The sequence below is a fragment of the Passer domesticus genome, chromosome Z (genome assembly GCF_036417665.1).
Source record: "Passer domesticus isolate bPasDom1 chromosome Z, bPasDom1.hap1, whole genome shotgun sequence".
Classification (NCBI taxonomy): domain Eukaryota; kingdom Metazoa; phylum Chordata; class Aves; order Passeriformes; family Passeridae; genus Passer; species Passer domesticus.
The window spans coordinates 64,070,055-64,094,509 of NC_087512.1; the positions used below are offsets into that span (position 1 = coordinate 64,070,055).

General features: G+C 40.0%; 1 protein-coding gene and 1 long non-coding RNA gene across 8 annotated transcripts in view; one reads left to right on the plus strand and one right to left on the minus strand.

Annotated features, from left to right (window-relative positions):
* Window positions 1-877: 877 nt before the first annotated feature.
* SEMA6A (semaphorin 6A) overlaps window positions 878-24,455 on the minus strand; it is a 118,665-nt gene continuing 95,087 nt past the window's right edge. For all 4 annotated transcript variants that reach the window (XM_064405676.1, XM_064405674.1, XM_064405677.1 and 1 more), the window contains one exon: window positions 878-4,985. In XM_064405676.1, coding sequence (XP_064261746.1) covers window positions 3,796-4,985 — 1,190 coding nt within the window. In that variant the 3' untranslated portion in view covers window positions 878-3,795. The remainder of the gene's footprint in view (window positions 4,986-24,455) is intronic.
* Window positions 3,731-20,374, plus strand: LOC135291461 (uncharacterized). 4 transcript variants are annotated; one of them, XR_010354252.1, is made up of 7 exons: window positions 3,731-3,857; window positions 4,836-4,965; window positions 5,113-5,256; window positions 5,682-5,877; window positions 5,993-6,238; window positions 9,529-9,668; window positions 16,652-20,374. It is a non-coding gene; the product is annotated as an uncharacterized LOC135291461 (long non-coding RNA). The 4 variants fall into 4 exon arrangements; XR_010354255.1 differs by having other exon boundaries at window positions 6,072-6,238; XR_010354253.1 differs by lacking the exon at window positions 9,529-9,668.

Genomic DNA, 24,455 nt, shown 5'->3' on the forward strand with positions numbered 1-24,455 from the left:
GGAGCCCACACTGAGAAAAAAACAGGCAAATATGTGGGCAAGGCATTGAAAAATGTTGTGTGCAATGCTCTGCATTTGTGTGTCACATATGTGGCACATATCATCAAGGCAATAGGTCCTGAACACAGTGTACTGGCAGGGCAGAAAAGCTCAAATATGATCTGAGCAAGGATAAATTACTGGATTAGATCCCTTTTATCTATGGGGTCACATTTCACAATGCCTACTCCTGTCACAAAACAAGTCCAATAAGCCTAGTAATGGACATAACCAATGTTTATTTGTACTGTAGTTAATAGCTGTGCAAAAGTGATCCCGTTTACACAAAATTAATGTGAAGAACCCAGGTATGTTCCAGTGACTCCCAGGACTAAGGAGTCATTACTTTTACACTCTTCTGTTATTATCTGTTCACTATTGTTTTCTTGCAGAATAAGTCTCAGACAACATCCTCTAAATCAGGCCTGTGAAGCACAACTTATTTATGCCTGCTGAAAGAAAATACAGTTTACTCTACTATTAATATGTAAAATCTGGAGATGAAGTCACATCTGTATGATGATCTATTTTGGTGGACCACATGTTCTTAAATCCCGGCCTTGCTCTTTTAAGCTATTAAGTCTGTCATAAATATTTGATGATGAACAAGCTTATAAAAGCTAAATGCAAAATATGAATAGAGGGAGAGCAAATGTGTGATTTAACTTTTAATTAATTACCAGCACCTCACACTAAATCCTGTCTTCTGTAAGAGGTAAAAAGTAACAAATATCTTCTTTACTGTAACCTGATCTAAATGATCAGCACTGCATTTATTTGTATTTTTAAAAGGAAAAGGATAAATTGTCTAGAAACAAGAGAACCAAGAAACAAGAAACAAGGTAGAACAGTCTGGTTTTATTACCATACGTAATCAAGAGCTTTTATTTCCCATCTCTCCTCCTTTTTCTTTTCTTTTCCTGCCTTTTTTTTCTTTTACAACCAACATTAAGTTGTGAATCATATGTTAGGGGGATGTGGAAATGAAGGGAAACTGGTGACATCACAATACTTTACAACTTTACAACAAATGAGAGTCTGAATTTGTTGCATCTACGCGTGTATAGCAAGGGTGGAAAGCAAAGGCACACATAGGTCGATGAACCCCTCAAAACAGAGGGTGGAAGAGAACTGGGGTTGGGAAAGGATGAAAACAGAAGACCCACCAAATACAAAATGAACATTGAAAGGTCAACCCAGTAACTGTGCTATACTTTGTGAAGGCAGATCGCTGCACAAGCTGTTGCCATGATTATCCATCTCTGTGTTTTGGGAGAACGTGTTGAGGGATAATATTAAGGGAACCTGCTTCAGGGGTTGGAGCTTGGTAAAAAGGTGTTGAGTTGGTTCTTGAAAAAAAAATTACCTTGCTACCTACTGTTTTCAAAGGGTTTTCAGTTTGTTTTTATTAAAACAACAACATTGCTTTGGATACAGATCTATCTACTCCAGTCTGCATAGTTCACTACGGGTGAACAAAACTGTTTCATAAAAGAAGCCATGATGAAATGAAAGAACATGCAAGCACCCTTGTTACACACTTTGGTGTAGACCATCCAGATCATATATATACCATCTATAAGCTAGTGGACTTAAAACCTGTCTTTTCAATCATTCAGAAACAAAACCAAAACCCTGAAAAGCAAATGGAAGTATAAAATTTTAAAAAACAAATTGAAACAGAAATAACCACCTTACTCAAACATACTGTTCAGTAGATATATATATATATATATATATATAAAAAGCTTAGAAGCGATCCCCATCATTTTTCTACAGTATGTTGACACAGTTATTGTAACAGATTAAAAACACAGCTACGTTTTTGCATAAACTGAAAGACTGGAAAGGAACTTACACACCTGCGCGCGCACACACACGCACACACCTGTGCGCACACACACTCCCACACTAGCTACATGCACAGTCACACAAAAGAAACAAAGGAAAAAAAACCCCCACGTTTTTCCCCAAAGAAGTATATGCAGCATCCTTCTGGAGCAGCAGGTAGCTACAGCAGGAGCCTGCCTGCCTGTCCTAGCTCCACGTGCCCTGCCTGCTGCAGGATGTGCGGCTGGGCTTTCTGCAGGGCTTGGCCCCTCTCACCAGTGCTGTCCAACCAGGGGATGTACCAGCTCCATGGACAAGGGTGTTAGTCATTTTCCTGCTGCCAGTGGGAATGATCTCCACGCTGACAAGCTGTAAAGGGGGAGCGGGAGGTGGGGGAAGGCAGAAACCCCAGCATGGTGCCTTGGGAGCATCACCACCACCTGTGGGTGGTTTTGAGAGAGGACTTGGCACAGCTAGAAAGTCAAATCTGGAGGGTATGGTGCTAGCCTAATTTCTTTAGGGATGTGGGGGTTATGAAAATAACCACCACATTCTTCTTTCAATGTCTTTACTCCAGTTTTTGAAGGGGCTTGGAGGAGGAAGGATCAATAAATATTTGCATTACTCAAAGGGGAAAAAGACAAAGGTTTTACATACTACAGCTCACAAATATACACAACTCAGGGTGTAAGGCACAAATTTACATGTGGAAGAAAACAGGCTATTCACAGATATATTCCCACGAAAAACCCGTGTGATAAGACCATAATTTATGCATGGTAACAGCCGGCATATTAGCTAGTTCACACTGTTTGAGGATTTTGTTTGCCGTCTCACATGCAAGGTGAAATGAGATGGCACATCACAAGCTGGTGCCTTCACAGAAAGTATTAGCTACTGACAAAGCCATGTTGATAGCAATGGTGCACAGATGTGCAGCTTTTAAGTTTCTCTTGCAGCTGCTTTAGAAGTTAAAAACTTGCAGTATTTGTTGCTGTCTTAGGTCAGAGGCCCAGCCAGCTAATTAGCTGAGAGACTTAAATAGATATCCCCTTTTTTGTTCAGCTAACCAGGCAGTCCAGGCACAAAGTTCAGAAATCCAGCTCCAACTTATCTAACTCAGTGAATTTCTTGGAAAAATAAAAGAGTTCTAATTACTCCAGTTAATGGGTTTCCTGTTAAATAGGTATAACTTTCAAGGTACTTCTCTGAAAAGCTGCTCACGGGATGATAATGTAGGTCAGTTCCTTAAGAAAAACAAAAGCTGAACAATAAATAAGAGGAGTTACTTGTGTTAACAGTCACATGTTATTCGTTAAAAGAGAAGGGTAGCAGAAATCTATGACATAGTTTGCCCAAGCTGGCATTTAACTGCTATGACCAAATGACTGTAACACTGAAGGGCATAATTTCACAGTACCTGCTAGTGGTAAACCTCTGCCATTGTTAAGTCAGAGTTAGCTTTATCAATTGATTTTTTTAAAAATTTTTTTCTTCCTTTTCTTTTTTTTCTTTTTTTTTTTTTTTTTTTTAACATTTGTATGTTTTTTACATTTGTTTTGCTTTTCAGAGCACTCTTTCCCAGTTCAGGAATGCACTGTGCAGTTAGGGGCAGGGGGTGAAATGTCACAGTCATTTTCACCTGTGTGCTTTTGGCTCAATGTTTTTGATGGAGGGTTAATCTTTTGAGCAAGAACTGGCAGGTTGTGGGGGTGAATCCTGCAATTGCAAACCTTCAACCATGGGTCATATGGCTCGGGTTTAAAAAAATATTCCACTTTTCCCAGAGAGCAGAAATCCAACACATCTTCAGCTTGCAACAACCGTCTTCTCAGAGGAGCGAGTGATAACAGTTGCAGAACACTGGCTTTCAAGGGCAACTTCTGCTTAATTGCCATCCTCCTCCCACTCACCCTCCCCCTCTGATTATGTACATGCATCGTTGGGCTTCATGGACGTGGAAAGTGGAGCAAAGGAAGGTTTGGGAGGTACGTCTGGCTTTAGCGAGGGCGTGCGTTTCAAGCCTGACCTCGTCAGTGAGTTGTAGGCAGTGAGGCTTGGCTGCCGGGATACAGTCACAGCCTGTGCCTGAGCAGCGTGGACCTGTATGGAGTCCACTCGCTGCGGGGCCGGCGGCGGGTTGTCACCCCGGCCAAAGCTCTGATTGCGGGACAGGTGGGACGAGTTGGAGGAGTTAGTGTTGTTTCTTTTGAGGGTTGATGCCTGATGACTTCTCGTGAGTGAGTTTGTGGGGTAGCTTCTCTTGTAGTCCACGTTGTAAGCAGAGGAGTGCATCTCCAGCCGTTTGCTCAGCCCGCTCTGTGACAGCGAGGTGCCCGGGGGCCCCAGGGAAGCCTCCCGCTGGGGGACTTTCGGTGGCATGCTGTCGAGATTTTCCACCAAGTTAACTCCATGGCTGGGGCTTTTGCTACTGAGGTGGTCCTTGATAGTTTTGTACTCAAGAGTGGCATTCTGGTCCTCCACGGACATCTGAGCCCCGTCGCTCATTTTTGGCTGGTCAACATACTCATGCTGGTAGCCTTGCTGGGCTATGGGCAGGACCACAACGCTGGGAATGTGGCTGGGAGAAGCCCTGAGCGGCAGGTCAGTTGGTATCACTGGCGAGGCCATTGAGGGGATATCTTTTGTGCAGGCATTGATGAGGTTCTGGTTTCTCTCCCATTCCCTACTGCCTCGGCTGGGCTTTCTCTTCTGCTGCAGGGTTGGGGTGGACTCGGGGGTTGGCAGGGCAGCCAGGTCCAGATGGTGCTGGTCAGCTTTGATTAGCATCTTGGCAGTGCTGCCTGGGGTAGTCAGCTTGCCATTGTGCATCAGAGGCGTGAGGATAGCTTCGGGCTTTGGCTCCTTGGACTGAGCATCCCCAAAGAGCCCACTGAGCTTGGAAACACTGCTCATGGAGCCGCGGCGGGAGTGGGTCAGCTCCTTCTCCTTTCTCTGCGCAACAGCCATGTCTCTGCGGCGGTGGTCACAGATGCAGTACACTATGATTCCCGAAAAGACGGCCCCCATGACAAAAGCAAGAATAACAGCAATGGCCAACAGGGTGACTGGCACCAGCTGATCATGACCTTTCAGGTAACTCTCCCGAATCACTCCTGCAATAGACAGCATACAGAGGTTAAACAAACTAAAGACAAAGGAGGAGTGGGGAGGTGGGGGAGGCTACTTATCATTAACTACTTTATTCAAAGGCATTCAAAGGCATTTCTTTGTGTTTTGCAGGGTGATTTTGTTTATCAGCTTGTTCAGATTTGGAGACATACTTTACCTGCCAGCTACATCATCCATGTGTAGCCTTCAGCTTTCAGATCTGGAGCTGAAGACTACAAAATTCAGGAGGCGAAAGGGAATTCACGTGCAGGACAAGTAAGATTGTTTTGAAATCCTGGTCCTGGGCAATTCACACTGACTTAAGCAGATTTTTTAGCTCTCCTCTTACATACTGCTCATTCCTAACCTTTCTCTTTCTGATCTCTCCTTGGCTAATACCATCTTATTTTTACTATGGTAAATCATTGACAGTCAAAAGCCTTTAAAAGGAGGAGAGGAGATAGAATCTTGGTGAATAGCAGAGAAGTGTATGCCACATTGTTTAAGGCTACTTTCTCTGCTCTTCATTCTGTTATCTTTGTCACGTGTTTTATAAGTCAGTGTCACATGCCTGGGCTTCAGAAGGATGCTTGAGTAACTATGAAAGATAGAGCACAGTGTTGAAATTTATTAAGCCTGCTAGATGACTGTCCTTGCTATTTTAATTTTAAAAGCTCTCTCTTTTCTGAACACATGAATAGGTTGACCTCTGTGCTGAAGCTTATGCTTTCTGCTCTAAAAGACCTGACCTGGTGCCTCATCCTGTGGTTGGAGGTCACTGTCAAATCCTCCTTGGCCATCCAAGCACCTGCTGTCTGAGAAGGCACCTTTGGCAGAGTGCACCTCCTCCATCTGAAGTCCCTAATGCAGCATGAATGAACACCTTGAATGTCCAAAGTAAGCTTTTTTTCCTGATATGGGCACCAAGCTAGGAGCACTAATGAAACACAAGCAAAAAGCTTGTAATTTTTTTGTTTGGTTGGTTGTTTTATTTTTTTTTTTTAATTTCTAGTTGTGTTCTTACTGTTTACAAAGAGCAGCCACAGTTTGACAAGGAACTGAAGGAGCATCTCTCCCACCTCTTCTTCCAGAGAGGGCCCAAGTGCCAGGGGATTAAAAGCTCCACATGCTCAAAGGAAATAGTTGTCCTTATTTCAGGAGAGACAGCAAGGAAGAAAATACAACTCCAAGGATCTCCTGAGACTTTATGAAGATGCAACTCCTAAAATAAGGTTTTTTCATGTTTTTGGCACAGAAGGTAATTACAATCCAGAATTAGAAGCAAACTATGTTAAAAGAATATTAAAAAATTGCCACTATCTCACAGAAGCCTTTGATAAGTATTCTGGCCAGATATAGTATTGTTCCCATTTTTCCCTCCCAAGTTAATTGCAGCATTTATGTGGACAAGGGATATTTGCATACAAGAGATTGAACTTTGTATTTAAAAGCAAAACAGATCTTGAAATCATAAGCACCTGCATGCAACATCACAGCTGGGTGCCACAGAAATTATTGTTCTTTGACAATACAAAGGATTATGATTTCACAGGGAGAATAAATAGCAAGAGCAGATGATCACTTAAGAAAATAAAATCTGGCATTCCCATAAATGTCCTAATAGTAAAATGTAAGGGCAGGAAAGTAAAACTCAGAAATTAGAAAAAAATCTTCAAATTAAGTGTTTCTAAGAGAACTCTCTTTTAAAGCCCAGAAGCTTCTTCAGAGGCAGATGCTTCTATTCTTTGTCATCAGCACTTAAGCAGCAGTAAAACCTTATTCTGTAATTTAAACACAGGAAAAAAATTGCTGTATGTAGAAGAACAGTCTAGTGGTTACAGCACAGTCAGCAGAAACCATATTTCACTGCAAAGGTGTTGGTCTTCTGTGATCCTTCACCTGCTGATATTTGCACCCTGGACTCTGCAGCATTTTGTGGCCAAATTTATTTACACTTGTAAAACTGTTTGCAGTGAACAACCAGAGAATCAGATAGAGAGTCTTAAATGGATGGGAAGAATGAAGTTAAGAAAAGCTTCACCTTAAAAAGTCTAATTTAATGGATTGGACTTTCCAGACATGTCCCTTTAAGCACTTATCCAACGTGTTTTGCATGGAAAAAACTCAAAATCTGTGCTCAGTGTCTACCTAAGTGTGTAAGCACCTACAGTCAAAGCCCAAAAGCATGGGTTCATGACAGGAAAGTCATATCTTACTAACTTAATATTCTTCACTGAAAGGATGGTCAGTCATTGAAACAAACTCTCTATGGAAGGGTTAGAATTATCATCCCTGAAACTGTTCAAAAAGCATGTCAATGTGCTACCTGAGGACATGGTTTAGAAAACACCATGGTGGTGCTAGGTTAAAGAGTGAACTTGATGATCTCAGAGGTCTTTTCCAACCTAAATTGTTCTATGATAATATAATTCTAATATTCTTTTATATATAGACTGGGAGCAAGGGGCTGGAGTGCAGCTGTGGGAAGGGAAATAGCATTTTTGGTTGATAGTATGCTCAATGTGACTCAGCCATGTACTCGGGTGGAAAAAAAGGGCCAACCATATAAAAATATTGGAATGTGTCAACTTTCCAACACACAAAAATGATAGAAAGACTACAGGCCATCAGTGATGAGGTGTGGCTTAAAATACTTGGTTTGTTCAGCTTAAATGAGACCTCATTGCAACCTAAAACTTCCTCATGATAGGGAGTGGAGAGGGAAAGTGCTGTCACCTCTCTCACGTATCTGGTTATAGGATGTAAGGGCAATACCTTAAAACTCATGTCCATGCCTGAAATTTCCTACTGGCTGAGGGAAACTTCAAGCTCTGCACTCTCAGTCTTCTGCTTTAGGCTAAGTGCTACTCTGCGAGTGATAGCCTTAAGCACAAACCTGCATCACTGCATGAAAAAACAATGTAAAATCTTCAGCTTTAGGTTACCAGTATACATCAAAACATTAGCACTCACATTAAGCCCAGTCCAGACTGCATGACCCTTTGTGTTCATGAAAGGGGTAGCTAAAATGATGTTGCGCACACTGCAGGTGTTTTACACACAGAAATTTATGAGTCTCTTAAACTATCCTGATTCCAGCTATTTCCTCTTGAACTTAAACCTTCCTGATGTTTATTATGTTTTCTACACTAAAGCATATTTAACATTAGTGGCTTTTCTCTAGGCAGGCAGATATTCTCTGGAAACAAAGTCAGTTTAATTATATAGTTTATTTCTTATCAGGGATCTCTTCCATATGTCATTAGTCATGCAAACAATCCCACTAACTTAAATATAAATAAAATAAAAAGGGCAAGATTTAACCTTTCATCAATGTTCATGGAATAGATAAAAAAAAAGTAATAAAAAAGTAGGAGAAATGCTCAACATCCTACTGTCATGACCACAGGGTGGGTGGGGGTGGTTTGGAATTTAACATTGTAGTTGTTGTCCATCAACATGTCAAACTTTAACATCAGCAGTAACTGCCTGCATAGTGCGGGATAACGAAGGAAGTGTGTGATCCCAACCATGTCAAGTTTGAGGCAAACTGTTCATGTCACTTTACAGACTGCATTCTGTGTGCTTTTACTTATCCTGCAGTTCTTAAAGAACATCACAGTCCACATGGCAAGTCCAGCATCCTTCATTTGCACTCATTGTTCAAGGAATTAAAATGAAGGAGAAAATAATCAAAAAAATGTAGGGTTTACATTTTTGAAAGGCAAGTAAAGTATTTGGACTCCCAGCTTTGAGGAAATACCCGTCTTTAAAAAGTCTTACAGCTATTTATTATCTGACATACTTTTAAGACATCATGTACTGGAAAACTGACTGGGCTGGCTGCATAGAACCAGTAAAATATGTCTGATACAAGTATTCCCATATTACATATATCTTATTTAATAATAAAATTATTATTATTATAAGTGTATTAGATACTTTTAAAATATTATGTCTAGAACTTTCCTGTTTGTAATACATCATTTGCAAAAGTGAAAAGACAATGCTTATTTAATTTTATGTGGTCTGAATCCACATGCCTAACTATTTTCTCTAGTGCATTGAGACCTATCACCTTGGATAACAACAAACTATTCTTTTGAAAGGGATAGTTTTGACAGAATTATCTGTATTGACATTGTACCCCAGAGTTGTGTGGTGGTAAAAATAAAAGTAAACCTGAAAATGTTACAAAGAAATAGATGACATCAAATATTTGCATCTTCAAGGGTGCGATCTTACATGTTTTATCACTAATGCCCCAAACATGCTGACATTTACTGACCTCCCTGGACACTTCCTTTTAAGTCAAGCTCTCTCCCTTACAAATCACAGCTGGGCTTATAAGTTCAGGGTTCCCCTACATGTGATGTAGTATTATTTCTGGCTACTAAAAGAGCCAGTCTAGTCACCTGATATTCTCCCTTTTCCATGACTATTCCGATTTCCATAGACAACCTGATCCTTTCTCCTCCACTAGCTTTCTGTAATTTCATCCCACGTCCTTTTGTCTGCATCTCCTAACATTGGCATTCATTTTCTCAGCCAGTGTACCCTGCACTGTAACAGTCTGGAACACGCAAAATCACCTCTTCTTACTCATCTAATGAGAGAGAAGACCTGATATGGTATTATGTTATACTATGCTATGCATAATTGATTCCTTCTTCCAGCAGAGCTTCTAGGTAAGATACACAGTCTGGGCTGGCTGGTTGGTTTAGAGGACATTTAGAAAAATGTTTCCAGACCTTCAAAGTGATTCAACCCACTTGAAATTAGCTAGGACATGTATAAATCCCATGAGTAGAGCATTGATCTAGCTAAAGGTAGTTGTTACTAATGAGCAAGGAGATATTACACTTCATATACTGTTGTTAAAATTATGGAAGACAGGAAAAGCAGACTTGTGATATGTCTCTGGGTAAAAATAATACAGAAAAGACTAGAGGTTATGCAAAGATATAGATCTCTGTATGCCAGATTATCATAAGCAGGAAAGTGAGGCTCCCTCTTTTCACAAATTAACAAAAGTATTCAGGCTTTTGGACAGTACATACGCTAAAAAAAAACAAGTTAAAAAGCAAGATGTGTATGAAAATACTGATGAATCTATTCTGGAAATTATCTGCTCCTTCTAATTCTAATAGGAAAGAAATTCCAAGGGTAGAAATGTAATTAAAATGAAAAAATCACAAAGGGATTAAGTTCATTCTAAGGAATACATGGCATGAGCATAACTGAATAAGAATAATGAATATCAACACAAAAAACTTCATTAAAGGAGGATAGACAAGGGAAGACATGGAGACTGAACCATTTACTCCTTTTCCTGCTGCTATTTAAAAAAAAAAATCCCCACTCTATTCTGTAATCAGAAATATAACAAAGTTAGGGAGTAAGTGTAGACCATGATAGAGAAAAGAGGCAAGCCTACGTAGACACTAAACATTTTTAAATTGTCCTAAGGAATTTGCCTCCCACTGCTTAAGGAGCTACCCAAAGCAATTCTTAGACATTGTATGGTATCTTGGACAACACTTGAAGTACAAGCATAAAGAGCTCTGGAAAAGGACAAGTGTATTATGTGCCTTTGAGAATAGCCAAAGGGAGGACCCAACAAAACACAGACCTACCACTACAATCTTTCAAATGGAGGCAACAATAGAACAAGTAATAAAACAATTAATTTTATGAACATCCAAGGAATAATGTAGTTAAAAAAAAAAAAACAAAACAAAACAACAACATATTTTTCAATAGTAAATTACGTTAAACCAGAAAAACTGCCTTGCTTGGCAGGATGAATGGCTTACTTTTTGTGGGGAAGGAGTAAGTATGATAGCCCTTGACTTCTCTAAAGCCTTTGACTTATCTTCTCAGAAGTAAATGAAAGGAGCTAACACCTGCTAAAAAGTTGCAGTTGAAAAGTGCTGATCAAAGGTCTCCCTGGAAAGAGATCTGAAGTAAGGTGTTTGTCTCAGGAGAACAGCAATTAACAGGCATCTGCAGAAAGGAGACCTCGACTCCAGAGGCTCAGCAAAAGCTCTGAGTCCTTTTGGCATGTACAGCATAAAAAGAAATATCTCATGTTGAAGCCTAAATTTTCTCGTCTCACCTGTGATCCCTGTGTGACATGAATGGCAGGACATCAAGAAAAGCCCCACAGTCACACTCCTTTCAGTCTAAGTTCTGGTGTGTGCTTTGCAGTGAGTACAAACTGAAATTCCAGCTTATAACCCTCACAATTCATTAACAATGAAAACAAGCAGCAAATTACACCCCAGTTTGAATAGCTTGATGAGTTTAGTGATACAAGAGTTTGGATGCTGCCCTCTTCCACAAGCAGGCTGAAGCTGTTAAGGATAACTCTAGGGACAGACAGCAATATTGGTCTGCTTCTGCAAGTTGCTGTGTGTGAATAACAGCTACCTGTCCTGAAAAGTAACACCTTTCAGTCTGAGCACTGCAGTTTGCTGCAGTGTGGAGACAAAGAAATGACTTATGGCTGGCAGAGGTGTGCCCTGGGCAACGGGAAGACCACATGCCACACACGCCACAATCGCTCTGTGATCAGATCCACAGGGAGCTGTCATTATCTGTTTTTCCAAAGTTGCCTGCAACAGCTGGTAAAGTAATAACCCAAAATGGTGACACACATGAAACTTGAAACACTGAAGTGGGAAATTAAGAATGATGTTTTGGAAGGAAAATGAGGAAATAACTATCAGGAAATAAGGTAATATTTATCTCCAGACCACACACTAAGAGCAGTTAAGGCATGAGTGTCATCTCTGTGTTAAATGTCACCTCTCTAGCTAAATGGGAATGAGCCCATGTCCATCTCCAACAGCTACAAAATCACTTGAGACTTTCCACTGAACAAGCCATTGTTACAGAAAAGCACAATGATTTCTTTACTATTGTTATCTAAGGGGAAAACTCAGCAGTTAATTTCATTCTTCAGTGCAAGCTTCTCTGTAGGATGTACATCTCTCTCATCTTAGGCTTGCAAGAAACACTGGTGAAAAACCTCATTATGAATGGAGGTTTTTATGGGCTTCAACATATCTTTTTAAAATAACACTGAATAGGCTTTCAACATGTGTCTCCAGGTGTTAGAAATGTGTTTACAGGTAGTCTCATGCTGCTAAAAGACTATTTCAGACTGGAAAATCCCTGCAGGTACTAACAAGCTTTTTTCCTCTTTTTAAACTAGCAATAATAATTAAAAAAAAAAAAAACCAAAAAAACCAGAAAGCAAAATAACCCAAACAAAACAAACCCTCAAACCTCCAGGAAACAACCAAACAAAAAATTTCCAGACAAATTTAGACTGAACTCTGAGATTTCAGTGTCAGAAAAACAGCGGAATGATCAAAGTCTACCTTGCACTTCTGAGATCTTATCTCATGTTTTCCTGAAGGAATAATTTAAAGATTTTATAGAAACCAACCATATTATTATCCCAATGACTTGGTGTTTGCCACTTTAATGGAATTGCTTTATTGAAAACAGTGAGAACACTTTTTCTTCATCTTTGTTCTGGCTGCCAGGACTCATTGTGCTGACTCAGTGCAATACTCTCCAGTACCCATTTTTCTGGACTCCTGGTGTCACCAGCTAGAAAAACCCCAGCCCAAACATTCATAGTTAAAACTGCTGGAAAATGCTTTCCCCTGCCTTCCCTCTCAGTAAAGCTGTATAGTTGACTCATAAAGTTCTACAACTCTTAAGATTTGCATGACTGTGTTGAGAAAATCCATCCATCTTCTCTCATACTCCACCCTAGGGCTCTCAAAGCCAGCTGCCTGAGCTAGTAGTCTGAGGTATCTAGCAAGGAAAAAGTGGGTGCATGAAGTTGGAAAAGAAAAAACCTTCAGTTACAAAAAACCTGGGGATCATTGGAGGTATGAGAAGAAATCATACTTCAGAACTATTAAAAAAAAATCAATAAATAATGTGACTGAAGTAACTTGCAACAAAGCCTTGAAAACTACCTAAGCAATCTGATCCGCTCTAGTGGCCTCTGTTAGGGTTTTCTGTCCCCTTATCAGACCTATTTCAGAAACAATCCCTCCAGGACAAGTTTATAAACTGATCTTTAACAGTGGTTTAATTTCTTCTTTTAACTGGTTTATCATTTTATGATTTCTCTCCACTTTCCATTAGTGACTGCCACCATGACTCTCTATAGAAAAAAGACGGTTGTAACTTACAAAAGGAGGGGAGATCAACACGTCCATATGATATAACTTGTGACTCTTGAAACAACATTTAAAGAATGGATTTCAATTATCTGGTTTCAGTTTGATTATGATCCTGCAATCCAACTTTTCTGCACACTACAGTGGCCATACAAAATTCACACCATGGCCTTGTGAATTCACACTTGTGAATTTTGAAACAAGGGATTGTTGTAGATGGAAATCATATAACCTGAACCAGAAAATTCATGCTCAGACAATTTCCATCCCCAGTGGAGTGAAGGGGAGACAAGACTGAAAAGGACTGGAATAGGAAGCTCTTAAAGCTTTTTGAATTTTGTTACTTCTGAGCAGTATCTCTGTAAATGAACCAGTTTATTAAGTTTGCAGGTATGGGAGAAGGTTTGTCTGACACAACCTCCTGCATATATAATATAATGAAAGTCATTACAGCCCTGAAGCCAACCCCATTTTGTTTGTCCCAGAGGCTAAACTCAGGGCCAGCCCTTGCACTAGAAAGCATTTGACAACTTTTCTCCCACTGGCAGGTGGTACACAGCGGCTGATAATTTTGAACTTTCCTGATTTCAGTACTTTCCTTCACCTCTCACCCTTTCCCGGCAAGCAAAGATAATTTTAGATGCATGGTGGGGAATAAGCAGACATATCAGGTTGCTTTAAAAAAACCTCCATAAAACACAGGCATTCACAGTAGTTAAAAACAAGATGTATAAAATCCAAATGTCAAGGAAAATTAATTCTTTTGTAGCTTGTCTCGGCAGACACAAACTTTATGCTGCTTTGCATCTTAAAACACAAATTTCCTTTAAAGTCTGCAGCATTTCCTCTAATGATGTAAAAAAAGCTCAGTGCACATTCTGGGACCTTTCTAGTATACCTGGGATAAGCTTAAACATATACAGCTGCTCTTTATTAGCTTACTTCAGGGGATCTTTCACCGCTGGGTTAAAATAGATTTACATATGTTTGGCTGAATATGCATGATTTTAGGGCTCCAGAGAAGTTGTTGTAGCCTGCAAAGTGAATCTCTCATCTTCACAGTTCCCATTTCACTGCAAGGAGCTCCTCTGATGGCACAGAACAAGTGTTGGGTGTTTCTTTTTTTCAGGTTTTTTTTTTCTTTTCCTGATGCGGGCATTATGTATTCTGAGCAGCCCAGTGCCTTTCTGGAAGAAGTTTTATGAATAGTGTCAAGGAAAAAGAAGCTGTCACTGAGAAATTCTGTGGCTTTTCCTCTCCTTTTATACAGCCTGTTTTGAACTATGGCCTTTCTGCACAACAGGGAAAAGTGAAGTTTGCAGAATGTCAACTTAAGCAGCTCTGCTTAGCAGGCTGAAGCTCAAAGCAGCCTTATGGTAGAATTTGGGTTAAATTTCAAACACTGCATGTAATCTAAAAGCAAAAATTGTTTCCTCATCAGCTCTGATCTTGCTTAAAGACACAAAAATGCAAATGCTAATTTTGAGCTAATAGGGCAACTGAACACATCACAGCTGAACTAACAAAGGAGTCATCTATTACACATTCAAAGACAAATAGTAAGGCAGTACCCTATATCTCCTATTCTCCAAGGGTTCTGGAAATTATAACAAAATTTTTGAACAAGTGTGTGACTGAGCCAACAGTGTTTATTCATGCACACAGACTGTATTTCTTAGAAACAGTCCTTCTGCCCACAGCTGGGCTGGGCTGGTGCATGCTAGGAACGTGGCTGGACCCCTTGTTAACTCTGCCTTTACACAGAGGAACGATAAAACCTCTTCTGTGATTAAAATGCCATCACTGTATATTGCATGACAGGAAACAAACACTGTGGATTAGCTCTTCATTTCTCCTACACTCATGAACACAGCAGGTGTAGTCAAAAGGCCTGGACTTAAGAATTAAAACATGCCCCTGCCAGGGATATTGAGAAGACTGCTTCTTCCAGAAAGATTTTCAGATCTGCTAAAAAACCAGATTATACATATCTGATATTAGGTTTATAATTTCCCTTTGTATTGCAGTACCATTGCCTCTCCTGCCTTTGAACACTTTAAACGGGATTGTGATAAGTGTGAAACACAGGTTGTAACAGTCAGCAAGACTAATTTTACTGCTAGTTCTTCTTTGATATCTCACAACTCTTCAACTATCAGAGCCTTTCTTTCCTCTGTTACACTAATTCACATCCATAGTATGTTCAGTAAAGCAAGCATAGTTTCTCCAGCCATATCCTGAGGTAAAAGATAGCATTTCTCTCATAGACTTGATGCCCAGATGCTGCTATGGTCTCACTTAATTTTCTGTCTCCCGTGGTACCTGCTTTCATGCATTTTTCTGTCTTATTTATAGTTCTCTGCTTTTTTTTTAAAAAACCTAATTAATTTTTTTTTTTACTACGTCCCTACCTTGCAGACACTGGTATAATGTGTGTACATTTTTATTTTATTGCCATAAATTCAAAGAATGTTTCCTGTGTACATTTTTTAACATGCTCAGTAATTACTATGGCCAGTCTCTTCCCTAGATGAGGTGAACCTGTAGCTTCATCTCAGAGGACATACATTGGCAAGTAGGTACCTGCCCCAGCCGCAGTAAAGCTGCCCTGAGTCTAGCACTAATATACTCAGAGCTGTGTGGGCAAACAAGTGTCTTCTCCAGCATACATTCAAAACCCATGCAGACACCCTCTCAGTTATCCAGCAGCAGGCCAGGCAGACATACCTGTCTGCTTTACCAAGCATCTCACAAACAGCAGTGTTGCTGCTGCAAATAGCAACTCCCCCAGCCTCGCAATCAGTTCTGCTACTGGGTCAAACTTTTCTGGATTTACTGCAGTCATTTGTCCAGTTCTTGCTCATGCTCTTTACATGCTCTTACATGAATTTTCCAGTGCTGCAGGGAAAACTGGGAGCTACACTAACTACACAGCTAGTTAGTCAACATGAAAGTAGCTCCTACAACAAGGAACATGACTGGCTTTTTCACATTTGTAGGTTAGCTCTGAAGACATTTTACTGATTTACAGATATACAAACTTCCATGTAAGAGGTTAAAGCCTAACTTATTTTCCTAGTGTTGGAACTCTCTCAATTTTTATCGTGATCTCTTTTCACTTGAGGACATATAACACAGTGTAGGTGAGATCAAACCTTTCAGGGAAGCATTGCTGATGGTATCAAGTTGTCTTGCCACGAGCAAGTAGAGATAAACGGTATTGTTTTTCCAGGTCTTGATGTGGGGTATATGAAAGTAGCTGCTGATTTGATATTACTAGTTTAGTTCAATGAGTGTGAACTTCACACTGAGATATGAAAAAACCCCTGTGTACACAAAATTAATTGGTCTTATTGGATGACTGCCTCAGGACATTGCTGGTCATATTTAGACAAAAAACATATAAAGTGCTGCAAAACTCTAAGACTTCTTTCAGACACTAAATAGAGACTCCTGTTTTGCAGAGATAAAGCTGAATGCTGTCTGCAAAAAGAGACCAGTGCTCTTTACGTTCCTTGTTATGAGCCACGATTGCACAAACCTCGGCACGGGCTGTGGCGAATGTAGGAGGTTCAGTGTGGACAGCAGGCAGAAGAAGGGACAGAGGGACTCCTGCACTGTGCCCTCCTTTGAGAGGCACTAACTGGGACTCAATCAGCAATGAATGCACATAGAGAATTGCTGAGCTGTTTGATGGGAGCTATGAGCTGGTAGCTGAAATAAATTTCTCCAGTGCTGGCCATGGCCTCAAAGTCACTACTGATGGCCTCTTCTGCACCACTTGGTAAGACCACTTCTGTGAGCATCCTTAAAAACCAGTGGTACTCAGTCCACCCAGCACCGTGGCTTCTGTTGCACTCACCCTGCTTGCTTGCAAACAGGAAGTTGGTATTTATTTAAGAATAAGATTTACTGATTTAAATAACAAGAAAACATCAAAAACATATTCGCTTGTCAAAAGACTTTTAGAATTATTTTAGTGAAGGCTTTGGTCAGGTGTTTTTGCACATGCTTAAATTCTCTGTATGTGTGGGTACTGTTTGTGTTCAGCAACTGCAGATCTTTCAGGCTCTCCAAAAATACCACTCTATGTCTTTCTAAAGGACATGATAGTGGATAGCAGTAGCTTTGTAGGGCTTCAAAAATGTGCCTGCTTTCCCCCAACTGCCTTTTTTTATATAACAGCTGCTCTTTTATTTTCTATCACAATTGTGGGTAAGATGGGATGGAACATGAACAAGATGGCATATTATTGACAGCATGCAGCTGGTGTTATATTCCAATTAAAAAATCCTTGATGGGTATATGAAAGAACTGTCTAGTTTATGCCCAGTTGTGACAATGCTAACAAGCTGCCCCCTCAGCTGAGATTTTATTTCACAGAAGAGAAGCAATCTTTGGTTGCTAGTAGAAGAACAATAGTTTAATATCCTGGCCAACACAAAATTGGTGATGAATATGCTGTTAGCCATTTCCAAATGTTTGCTGTATTGTATAGCCGTGCCAGAAATTCTTCTTAATTCTTCTTCTTCCTGAGCAACTACTCTATAAACTGCCCTAAGCCCTTCTAATGCCAATGGAGCTGTTAAAATCCACTTGAGCAGGTACCCTGACTTATTCTGGTCTGCTGGGGCAAGGTGAGTTATCAGACTATCAACTGGTGGTTTAAGAACACCAATACTAAGTGTACACAGAGTTGTTTGTGCATTTAGTTGCCTAACTGTAACAAGTCTCTTCTGGGCATAAGGGACTGAGAATTTAAAAAAAAAAAACCTTACAGCTTTGCCAAATAGAACTCCTTTTCTTTTCCCTCACAGGGATGTGAGGATGCACATTTTTGATACAGTGGTAAATTTGCACTATCTGCTTCAAAACTTCTCAATAAAGTGCCCTTAAGACACATTTTTGTAACATGAGAATAACAACATGTCTTTTCCCTATCCTCTCTCTCAGCCACTGGCACAATTTTGGAGCACACGATTAAAGTCTAGCAAAAGTAGTAGCAATGGCAACCAGATAGCAGAGGGTACAGTGCCTCACTAAATGACTGTTAAAGAGTTTGAAGGAACATCTCTCTAAACACCTGACTAAATGAAAGAAATTCAGAGAAACAACTGCTTCCCAAACACAATGACATTTGTTATCTGTATTTAATGTTCAATAAAACTGAGATTGCAAAACCTAAATTATGCTCCCTCCAGGTTTTTAATTTTTTAATTAACTACATGCTGTTGATCAGTAAGCACCAGCCCATGCTGACAGAAGGAATTAAGTGTGCCTATTTTCCAGACAAAGAAAAATAAGAAAAATGGAAAAGTTATTTGGGATCCTTCCTACATAATTAAAGAGATATTGATAGCCATTAACTAAAAGTTAATGAATATGAGAAAAATGTAGGTGGTGTTTTTGACAGGGCAGGTAATTAGACAGTTGACAGTTTACAGACCATATTAACAGTGCTCTGAACCAGGACTGTCAATGTTTAGGTCATTGTAAAATTACCACATCACATCTGAACTATTAATTAATACAGTAATTGAAACTAGGCACATCCTATATGAGAAAAACAAATTATTCAAATATCTTTAACAGCATATTGACATTTTAATTGCACACTGGCATTAACAAAACTAAAAGGTGCTTTAAATATCTTTCACCTACTAGATTTTCTCCTATTAAATCCCTTTGAATGTCAAATCAGTTTCAGAAATTTCTTGTTTAAAGGGCCAGACTGTCCTCCCAATTCAGCATCTTTATTTAGCACAACATCTCCTTATAATCAATATAAACATCACAAAAATGAAACTGGGTAACCTGTCCACCAGCTATGCCTTGCTATTTCTAGATGAGTAGTGGCTCTGTGGTGCAAGCACATCCTACAGCGAATTTCCAGCTCTTGATAAATATGTCAGTGCTACAAAGGTCAAACAAGAACACGAGGCAGTCTGTGTTCCTCCACTGAGCCATCCTCACCGGGTGACAGTGGATGAATGCAGCTGGGGGTCTGGTCCATCACACAATAGCTCTAGTGCCCTGAACCCACAGCAGCTGCCGTGACAAATTAGATGTGGCCTCTTTTATTGAAAAAGCACATCAGGGTCCTGGGGCAATGACTGTTTTTCCCTCTTTTAGTAAGACAACCCTCTACAGCTCATTGCAGCCTGGAAATGGACAGCCTGACTTGAAATCTGTGCAGGTGGACAATTATGGGTCAAGGATACCTGCTGTTTCCAGAAGCCACATTTGAGAACATCTATTTTAAACTTCACCATTCTTTTATTTGTAGGATCTAATGTGGGAGCACAGAAGCTCTGTTTTCATAACCAGATCAATACAACTTCTTCTGTTACCAATGATGTATTTTTTTTTTTCGCTACTAAACAGCAAATGGCTCTTGGTTCTAATCTTGCCATACAACGTTTCCATTTATGCTAGTTAAATTTGAAATCTGTACTGTTAGTGAAATGCAGAAATGTTTTGAATTCTGAAAATGTTAAGTGAGTGTCAGTGCTAAAGTATAGGCATTTCTTTAAGTGTGGCACAGGCAGTTGGTGTGTGCTGGAATATACCCCACCATTATCTTGATTTCCTCATCCTTGCCTGTCTTTTGCAGTTAAATCTGTTCCTTTCCTTACATTTTCAGATGGCCACTATAGAAAATCTGCAACTAAATGAGCTGGAGCTTTCTTTACATAAAGTTTGAAATGCAGGCTTAGTCACAGAGAAGGCACACTAAATCACTGCCCAATACTCTATTATAACCCTGTGTTTGACTAAAATTGGCTTAAAGATGTGGCCCTGCTCAGGGATTTAGCTCCTGACCTCTTTTCTGAATGCCATGTCTCTGCTCTGTTTCTTCACTCTTGTTCTCAGAGAAACTTACTAAAATATAATTTAAAAAGTCTGAAGAAAGTCTGCTGTCAGAAACATCCTTACAGCATTCTTCTTTCATGAATTTTATATACAATTTCCATTTTATTAATTAGCATCTACTTTACTACTGTCACTGTTTGAACTTGAAGATGTAATCTGAGATGATTAGCTGTCTCTAGCCGTGGGAGCAGACAGCTCATATATGCAAGACAGAACAGAAGAAGGATCAGTGTCACTTCTCTGCACAAGTCTGGTGTGTTCCCTTAATCCTGACTGCAGAGGCTCCTGGTGCATGTCACAGGACACCAGCCATTCCGGTGTGGTAAGATCATCAATCTTCTGGCATGTTTGTGAGTTATTAGCCTGGTCTAGTGACTCAGGTATCTGTCCACTAAAACCATACTGGGAAATTTGGTCCCATTGAAATGTTAACAATGCCTTTCAGGTGTTTGTCTGATATGGTGCTGAAACAGTGCCCCACAGTAGGTATGCTGGGATTAGTTTATGAGACATCCTGTTCCTGGACAAGTTGTTAGAGGCATTTTAGGCAAATATAGTGTTGGTTGATTGTTCTAAAAAATATATTTTTTTAAAATTTCAACCAAACAACCATATATAAATAATCCCTCTCTCTGGAAAGAGGGATGTTTAAAGTAAGCTCATGCTAACTTACTTAAGAACATTTCAGAACAAAATCTTTGCTTAGTACAGACTCATCCAACCAACCTCTGTTTTCATCCAAATGAGAAGTCAATAGGATTTAATCTGCATGTAGCTCTATATAAATTTAAGTGAACTAAATACTGTGTTGCGCTGTCTAGGTAAAATCACTTTGTGAACCACTACACTCTGAGTAACCATACCTTTCACCCCAAATCTCAGCCATGTGCTACAGAACCACAGATAGAATCAGAGCAATTCTCTACTCCCTTTTTCACAATTTACTAGACTCTGGGCAGAAAACATAAAAGTATAGTAAAGGAAGGATCTGGTCTGATTCAATTTTCATTGTTTCCTCAGCACTTGAAATGTAGTGATCTGCAAAGTACTTGTAACCGTTTTATATTTCTGCATACAATGGTTTGAGATATGGGAAAGAATAGCACTGTTTTCATAGTTTTCCCCCAGAAAACCTCTTCCCAATCCCATGCAGGCAGAACTGCCTATGGTGCAACTCCTCCCACTGGACTTACACTTGTTTTAGGATCAATCAGTTATGAATCATGACAGTGTCAGGACAATGGCACTGATGAAATACTGAGTATTTTCTCCACCTCCACACATTGAAAGTCCAAGCCCTTCCCCTCAGACATGCAAACACTGACTCAAACCCAAAGTTTTGACAAATTTTGTGCCACTTCAATTCCTCATTTCCTCATCTGATTTATTACATAATGCCAACAACATAATAACATTCCTCTGTTTTCTCTGGTGCAGAAACTGCTTCGAATCTTCTAGATCCCTGTACATATTAGCATATAACAATATTTTTATTTAAAAACTACTCTGCAAATGTACTTCTTGGTGCAAAACTCAGCTCTCCTGTGATGAATATTAATTGTTTAATTTATGAAAAAAAAAGTCTGAAGCTTTGTTTTGCCACAGATTTTTTCCCCACTCATTTCATGTCTACTTGCAAAGTATCTTGTTATTTCATCACTTTACATTTTTTATCATAACTGTACCTGAAGTTCCGTATAATTTTTTGTCACTGCAGCAGAATCTGCCTGAACATTTGCAGACTCTCCAGAGACAAGCATTGTCAGCACTTAGCAAATCTTTCAAGTAGTGATAATCACAGTAAAATTTAGTAACACTGCCACTTGTGTACAATATGAAATATCTCCTGGAGGCAGGTTTTGAAAGGAGTGGCTCTTGGGCTCCCCAAGAGCACAGCCCTCTCCAAATAGAGGAGTTGACTATTAATGATGTACCAGAGGAAGAGCTGCAATTACTGATAATAATAATATAGATTATACTATAAAACAATTGGTGGTACCAGATCTCTAAAGGAGACCTCTTGATATCCAAATAAACCAGCAACTCTTAACTCTGTAAACTGTGTTCATCACACCCCAGTTCTAATCAGCTTTTTACCTTAGTTACATGGATATCAACAAAAGGCTTGCTAAGGAAAGGAGATACAACTTACAATCTTCACCTAAGGAGTGCTGAGACAAATAAGAATACAAACATTAAAGACTGCTAACCACCACACTTTTGTTGTTCAGTGCCCAGCTCAGCCACTTCCACCTGAATGCTGTGAAGAAGAAGCTGTAGCAGAGCCACAAAATCATAACCTGAATTTTCAACCAATTTATCAAAACAGAGATTAACAGTCACAGATTTCAGACAGATAGGGAATGTGTGAGAAAACGGAGCTGTTGGCTACATTTGCACTAAGGAACCCAGTACTAGAAAAGCATGAGACATTTCTGAATGGAGGCAGGAAGGACAGGAGGCAGCAGAGAAGGGCAGCAGGGTACAGGGCCAGCTGCTCTTGAAGAAAATCAGTTTGCTTTCTTCACAGAGGCCCTGTCGAAGAGCTGTACATCTCTATTCCCCCTTCGTTAGTAGGGTGACTACAGGGGGACTCAGCACTACTGCACTACTGGGGTTTGGAGGGTAAAGCCTTGGAGTGCTCCACAGGAGGAGCTTCATGACTCCGACTGTGGAGGAGGAACACCAAGTACAATGGCAGCAGGGGGGAAGGTTAGGCAGCAAGGTTAGGGAAACTATTTCAACAAAGGTGAGAAACACAATTAAATTAACAGTAAAACACAGCAAGAAAGAAAATAAAACATAAACATACTCTAGAACATGTGCTGTTGGTTTTTTTTTCAGTTTGGTTTAATTTAGTTTTCTGGGGAGGTGGGAGGAGAATAAAAGAGGGTTGTAATTTGCCCAATCACAGCTTTTTTTTTTTGATTTTTTTTTTTTTTGGCCTGCAATATAAAGGGCAGATTCCTTAATGGCCAAAATGAAAATGCCGATGTGATGGCAATGCACAATTCCCACTCTATGGGTTGGACTACACATTTTCATCTTGGCAAGAAATGTGATGTAGCTCAGAAACAACAGTCCCAGAGTATATTTAGCTACTAAAGCTGTGGCACACAAATGTCACATTCCCATGAGTCAACCCTTTTAAAGAACCCCGTCTTCACACCCCCACAGATATTCCCCAAGATGCCTGCACTGAATTAAGAGTGAAGCATATGGATGGATGTGACATCATCAAAGCAACCGTGTTACAGTAAAAAAAACAGAAAGCGGATTCTTATACAATTAGTACAATCAGTAAGGAGCCATTTGTGAGCACAGAAAAAGAAAGAAAACACTGCTCAAGGAATAGACATAACCAATGAAGAAAAAGACAAAGCACCTTGCAAAACAAGGAGAAAATATTAAAAAAAAATCTTTGTGAATGTGTGAAAGCAAAAGAAATCACAGCAAAAGTGGAAACAAAATCGTGATAAAAGGATTGTAAGTGTAACATTTATTGATTTAATTTTGTGTAAGAACTCTTTCCTTTGCCCTTTTGAAACAACTCAATAGAATTTTGGAGCCAGCTGGCTCTGATTGGGCAAGGCAAGGAGTAACAACACACAAATGGATAGTCATGGTGGACAACCATGCGGTCACCTCTGCCGCCATTGTTTTGATGAGTGTAGACTGCTTCCAGCTGTGTCAATATTCATAATTAGGCATCAAAGAATGCATGATATTTAAATGACCCTGTCAAGTACTTATAAGGCTCTTAGGTAACCATCACTCCCTGGGGAGGGAAATATTGAATGCAAGCCACTTCATCAGTCAGTGACTTGAAGCGAAAATTACTAGAACTCAACAGCTATACGTTTATTAATATTTTCACTGCATGCTCTTCTGAAAGCTGCTAGTGGCATACAAGATGCTTGTAAGACCTGGTCTTCCATCTATTAAGCATTGCTTTTCAGAAGACTTGTGAAGCAGGGACCCACACACAACAAACAGTGCTATTAAAATGCTGCCTTGTCTGGCAGCAGCAGAGGAGCTGTGTTCAAGGACCCATCCCTCCATCCTTTCCTTCCTTCCTTCCTTCCTTCCTTCCTTCCTTCCTTCCTTCCTTCCTTCCTTCCTTCCTTCCTTCCTTCCTTCCTTCCTTCCTTCCTTCCTTCCTTCCTTCCTTCCTTCCTTCCTTCCTTCCTTCCTTCCTTCCTTCCTTCCTTCCTTCCTTCCTTCCTTCCTTCCTTCCTTCCTTCCTTCCTTCCTTCCTTCCTTCCTTCCTTCCTTCCTTCCTTCCTTCCTTCCTTCCTTCCTTCCTTCCTTCCTTCCTTCCCTCCTTCCCTCCTTCCCTCCTTCCCTCCTTCCCTCCTTCCCTCCTTCCCTCCTTCCCTCCTTCCCTCCTTCCCT